This window comes from Polistes fuscatus, unplaced genomic scaffold (genome assembly GCF_010416935.1).
Source record: "Polistes fuscatus isolate 324 unplaced genomic scaffold, CU_Pfus_HIC Scaffold37, whole genome shotgun sequence".
Taxonomy (NCBI): domain Eukaryota; kingdom Metazoa; phylum Arthropoda; class Insecta; order Hymenoptera; family Vespidae; genus Polistes; species Polistes fuscatus.
In genome coordinates, this window is record NW_025113115.1 from 194,537 (window position 1) to 200,699 (window position 6,163).

Below are 6,163 nucleotides of genomic sequence, written 5' to 3' on the forward strand. Positions count from 1 at the left end.
CCTCACGTCTAACTTCTGCTCATCCGTACTTGTTTCGAGTGTTACCTTCAATTGAGCCATCGTTCAAACAGCTACTTTTCTGAATCTTAATGTTTCTTTATCGTCCTCCTATATCCCCGTTACACCAACACTATCGATTATTTCACAACTTTACTTTAGTAATCACACGTGGTCAACTTTCCTCGCGCAACACTCTTAATCAACTTAGAATCGGATTCACACTGCTGGTAATTGTAACGCAACTTTCGACTTGATACAACTTTATGCAACTTCACACGACTTTTACGACTTTATACGACTTTATACGACTTTTTATTGCACACATGAAATCTATTCTCTTTTAATCCCGGCTGAGCCCCCAAAATGTAGGATTCCTTTCTCTTCTCATCAGTCTTTCTACGAATATCTGAATATTGAAGATCAGGAATACTGGTGTTAATAATAAATTGTTCTTAAAGATGAATAGACCGTTTCAATGTAAATGCAATTTAATCTGATACAATTCAATACAGTAATAGATGTTCGCTGCTTAAAGGCTAAACGATGACTAACTTAGATCTTTGTGCTTTTGTCCACTGTTTACTTGCATAGCAACGTACCGCTGCACGTCGCTACATCCCAACGGCCCTACCAACCATATCGTATTTTTTTCATAGTCCCTTTGTCTAATTTCCCTTCCCACATATATATATTATTTTCGTTATAAAAATGTAATTTTCTAAATGTCATATAATCAAGAATCAATAAAAGAGATATTTGATCTACTCTAAGGATGAAAAAATTAGTCTCCTGTTGATTTCGAAGAGGACAGATGTACGTCGAAGTTATATTCCTTGTTTTTAGACTACAATATGCAATTCCCTCGAGAATTATCAATCATTTAAAGTATATCACATATTTTAATGTACTTTACTAATATTTTGAATTGTTTCTTTTAAAATACATTTGTTTTAACGCTCCTGTCCGATGATGAGTTTCAGTTGAATATTTTCATCTAATAAAATATTAGATCAAAATTATTTAATATTTCAAGTATATTAATGAATAATGTAATTTTTAAGTAAATGTGTACTATGTGTTAATCTTTCTTTACTAAGTAATCAATTGATTTTAATACCAGAAAATAATTAAATAAAATTTGGTAATTACTGGCAGTGTGTAATAATACTAAAATATTAATTAGAATGCAGAAATGAGTTTGAAGAGGGAAAATTTGGTAGTTTCAATAAAACGAAAAATCGACAAATTACTATGGGTTTTGTCAGGGTTGCGTCAGGGTTGCGTCAGGGTTGCGTCAGGGTTGCGTCAGGGTTGCGTCAGGGTTGCGTCAGGGTTTCGTCAGGGTTGCGTCAGGGTTGCGTCAGGGTTGCGTCAGGGTCCCCCCCGTGGGTAGGGGGTAGTAGAATACTCCCACAGTATTCCCTGCTTGTCGTAAGAGGCGACTAAAAGGGAGGGTATGAATGGTGTGTGTATGTTCTTTGTATGGCTATTTCTATCTTTAATTCTTTCTATCCCCCCTTTTTTCTATTCTTTTCTTCGTCTCTTACTTCCTTCATTTCCTCTCCTTTCCTCTGGGCTTGTGCCTACCTGAATTATAAATTAATATGGAGAGTACAAGTTCAGAGATTAACCCGTGTGGGAGGGATACCCACACAACGGCGGTGTTTGGTGGTGGTAGGACAGGCCACCCACCGTCGTCATCCTACGACTGTCATGAGTCTGCGGTAGGCAACCCGGCCCAGACTCTGGTTAATGCCTCGGGAAGTTGTTCGCAGGTAGGTGACCTGGCCTGCGAATTGACCAAGGCATCAGGAAAGGAGGTACCAATGGAGGAATGGCAGAAGGAGGCCAGAGCCATGGAACAGTTGCGGTTGACGGACCCGGAGTCACCGATAAAGACCAGGAGCAACAAAAGATTGAGGAGCATTATCACGTCGTCGGATGAGGACGACTGCCTCATCGTGGAAGAGGACGCGCCGGGAAGAAACCAGACGCCGCTGACACTGGAGGCGGGAAGGCTGCCAGAGAAGCTCAGGGCATACCTAAGAGGAATAGAAAAGGAGAGAGCGAGATGCTCTAATATAAAAGGAGAAGTGTCGGGAAGAATAAAGCGACTTGTTAAAGAGTCGCTCATCATTGCCGACGAAATGGAGGAGAGGATGGAGAAACAATCCGGCTCCCGGTTCTCAAGGGCTGAGGCAGTATACCAGCTGAGGACGGAAGCAAAGATCAGAGACGAGCAGATTCGTCAAATGGAAGGAGAAATCGCTAGGCTCCAAAGGGAGCTTAAAAAGCGAGAGGCAGAAAGACAATGCCATGGAGTGAAGGCGGTTGCTACCCCGAATCAAGGAAGGCAGGCGTCCACATTAAACAAGGTAACCCCATCTTTGGAGAAGAGATTGGAGGATGCCAGGATTGGGGACGATATGAGCTGTGTGATGGCGGTTCTGAGGGACTTCAGCAAGAGCATTGAGGCCCTGCAGAAGACACAGCTCGAAATGTGGAAGGTGTTCAGGGAAACCAACAAGCCACCCCAGCGGGAAACAGGGGGGACTGCGGTAGGGGGGAAGGGAAGTGCTCCCGCCCCGGGAACCTCGAGGGCTCCTGCCCAAAGGGTTCCTGCCGTTAATAAGGCTGTTCCCCCCTCACAGGATGGGTTTGTCGAGGTAGTCGGAAGGAAGAAGCGACGCCAGCAGACAAAGCCAACTGTCGGACAGGAGAAGACCACCACATCGGGGGATCGAGGTGCCACAGGAAGTGGCACCAAGAAGAAAAAGAAAAAGAAGAAGAAGAAGAATCGCAACGGTGGGACCAGGGAGACAGCTGCGGTCTCACTGGCGTGCAATGAGACATTGTCGTACCGGGATGCTCTCGCCAAGGCCAGAGAGAGCATTAGCCTCAAAGAGTTTGGGGTAGAAAAGGTGACGATGAGGAGGGGTCTAACGGGGGCCTTCATCTTCAGCATCAGGGGGAAGGAGGCTGCTATTAAGGCAGACCGGGTAGCCGATGCCTTGAAAAGGACGGTGCCGGAGGCCAAGATCGCTCGGCCGCATAGAACGCGGTCCTTTAGGCTGGTGGGTATTGACCCAAGCCTGAATATGACCGTGATTAGGAATGCCCTCCTCGCTATAAAGGGGAACATTGACCCAAATAAAATTTGGGTTGGCGAGATCAGGGCGGGCAGGGGACGTCTCTGGGAGACGGTTGTCTCTGCCCCGGTAGAAATGGCCCAGGCTGTCATCAACAGGGGAGGGGTAGACTTCGGTCTATACCGGGCAAAGGTGGTCGAGCTTCGGCAAAGGCCACTGCGTTGCCACCGCTGTCTGGCCAGGGGGCATGTCGCCATGAGTTGCCCTAGTTCAACCTCCAGGGCGAACCTTTGCCATCAGTGTGGCCAACCGGGCCACAATGCAAAGGATTGTAGGAACAAAATAGAGTGTCCGGTATGTAGGGACGCTGGGCACAGGAACAGGAGCCATCGCGCGGGGAGCTGGGAGTGCCCGGTGGTCCCTCCGCGAAGGGCGAACAACGAAGCGTGCGCGTCCGCGGGTAGTGAGGCTCGGGTGCCTAGTGTTTCGACGGGGGAAGAGGGTATGGAGGTGGACGCGGACCTATCCACCCTCACAGGAACAATGAACGATAAAGCTGCGCAGGGCAAGGGCTGCGATAGAAACAGGTGTGCGGGGCCTGCAGAAGTGGCGGGGGTCAGTGGTGTAAACACCAACAATGTCCCTTGCCCCCAGTGAATGTTGCGTGCAGGTGAACCTGAACCATGCGCGGGGTGCGCAGGATCTGTTGATCCAGCGTATGCGCGAGTGTGGGGCGGGGATCGCGATCATCGCAGAACCGTGGTGGGTTCCGCCCGGCGATGAGAAATGGTTCTCATCCCTGGGCGGGGCTCCGCTATCTGCGGTATTGGTGGGTGAAAGTGGAAGACCCTGCAGTCTGGTGCAAAGGGGTAGCTTCTTCGTAGCTGTTAAGTGGGGGGACTCGCTGGTGATTTCTGTTTACTTTCCCCCCAGCGAGGTAATTAGTAAATATTGTAGACTCCTAGACGAGCTCGAAGAGCTCTTAGGAAGATTTCCTACCTCTCCAGTGCTGGTGGCTGGCGACTTTAATGCCCGGGCCCACAGATGGGATCCGGAGGGTAGGAGTAACCTAAGGGGTGGGCTGCTCTCTACCTGGGCCAATCGGTTGAACTTGCACCTCTTCAACCGAGCTGGCTCCCCCACGTGCGTTCGGCCGCAAGGGTCGAGCGTCATTGATCTCACGTGGGGCTCGTCAGCTGCTAGTATCCGCTTATCGGAGTGGAGGGTAGATCAAGCTGAGTCCCTTTCGGACCATGCATATGTAATTTTCAAGTACTGCCATGAGACTGCAGGGGTCCGAAGCTTGAGCCGGCCAGGCAGGACTTTCCCTCGGTGGAATGCGAGGGCTGCGGACAAGGACATGCTTGACGCTGCCCTTATATCGGGCGACTGGACTCGTCCCAGTGGTGAGTGTAGTGCGCGAGATTTCGTCAAGTGGCTACGCGGAATGTTGGCGCGTGCATGTGACATGGCACTGCCGAGAGCGGGGAACACGAGGAACAGGAGGAGGAAGGCATGCTGGTGGTCGCAGGAACTGTCTGCTATCAGGGCAGAGGCGACTGCGGCCAGGAGACGCTTTCTGAGGGCCAGGCGCAGTGGGGACCAAAGAAGAGTGGAACTGTGCCTGGAGGCCCGCAGGGAGTCTAAAAGACAGCTGAAGAGGGCCATTAGGAGGGCCAAGGCCGCTGCCTGGAGGGACTTCGTGGGGACGCTTGAGGCGGATCCGTGGGGCAGACCATATCGCCTGGTCATGGGGAAGCTGAGGCCATACTCAGCACCCTTGACGGAGGTACTCGAGTCAGAGGTGATGGACCGGGTGCTGGGGGGCCTGTTTCCCCAAGTGGAGCGGGACAGCAGCGGGGGCCTCCGCGGTGTTCAAGTGGATGGTGCGGCGGTAACGCTGGAGGAGGTGCTGGCTGCGGCAAGGAAGATCGCCGGTGGAAAGGCTCCGGGACCGGACGGGGTCCCGGGCATAGTGATAAAGGCAGCAGCGGTCCACTGCGGGGTCGGCCTGGCTGAACTGTTCACGGAGTGTCTCAGGACCAGTAACTTTCCAACAGCCTGGAAGAGGGCAAGACTGGTCCTGATAAAGAAGAAACTAGACGCCCAACCGGATCTGCCTGGCTCCTACAGACCGATCTGCCTACTGGATGAGACCGCGAAACTGTTTGAGCGGGTAATCGTGGCAAGGATGAACAGATGCCTGGAGGCGGGGGTCTGTTGTCGCAGGCGCAGCATGGCTTTCGCGTCAGACGCTCGACGGTCGGTGCCATAATGGTGGTGAAAAACGTAGTGCGGGAGTGTGTGGACAGTGAGTGCGTCGGGATCCTAACTTCGCTGGATATTAGGAACGCTTTCAACTCGCTGCCGTGGGAGACCATCTTCAGGGCGCTGGATGGGATGGGCCTTCCCACATACATAGTTAACATTATAAGGAGTTACTTGTCCAACCGAACATTATTGTTTGTCGGGAAGAGTGGACAATTAAAGGAAAGACAGGTCTCGTGCGGGGTTCCGCAGGGTTCGGTGCTGGGACCAACCCTGTGGAACATAGCCTATGACAGTGTCCTCCGGGTTCCGATGCCGGGGGGTTCCCGGGTCGTCTGTTATGCGGACGACACGGCCCTTCTGTCATCGGGGCGGGACCTGTCGGAGGCGATTGCGAATGCGGAACGCGACCTGGATGTGCTGGTGAGTGCGATTGAGGAGCTTGGCCTCGAAGTGGCGCCACACAAGACGGAGGCAATGGCCTTCCCTGCCTCTGCCCTCCGCAGACGCAGGAGTGCACCGGCCCCCGCCATTAGGGTTAGGGGGTCTAGGGTTGTTATAGGTCCCAGGGTCAAGTACCTGGGCGTGGTGTTAGACTCCAACCTTACATTCAGGCCCCACTTCGCGGCCTTGATTCCGAAGGCGGAGGGGATCCTTCGGTCCCTTGGAAGGCTCCTTCCGAACCTTCATGGACCGGGGGAGAAGAAGAGACGCCTCTACAGTAGTGTGGTCCAGTCGGTGCTCATTTATGGGGCGCCGGTGTGGTGGCGCACTGCTGTAGAGGACATGCGTGTCAAGCGGGCCAT

At 52.0% G+C, this 6,163-nt stretch overlaps 1 protein-coding gene across 1 annotated transcript; it reads left to right on the plus strand.

Moving 5' to 3' along the window:
* The first annotated feature begins 1,604 nt into the window (after positions 1-1,604).
* On the plus strand, positions 1,605-3,746 carry LOC122520480. Its single transcript, XM_043640540.1, has one exon. It carries the CDS (start codon positions 1,605-1,607, stop codon positions 3,744-3,746), a length of 2,142 nt encoding a protein of 713 aa, XP_043496475.1.
* Positions 3,747-6,163: the final 2,417 nt, after the last annotated feature.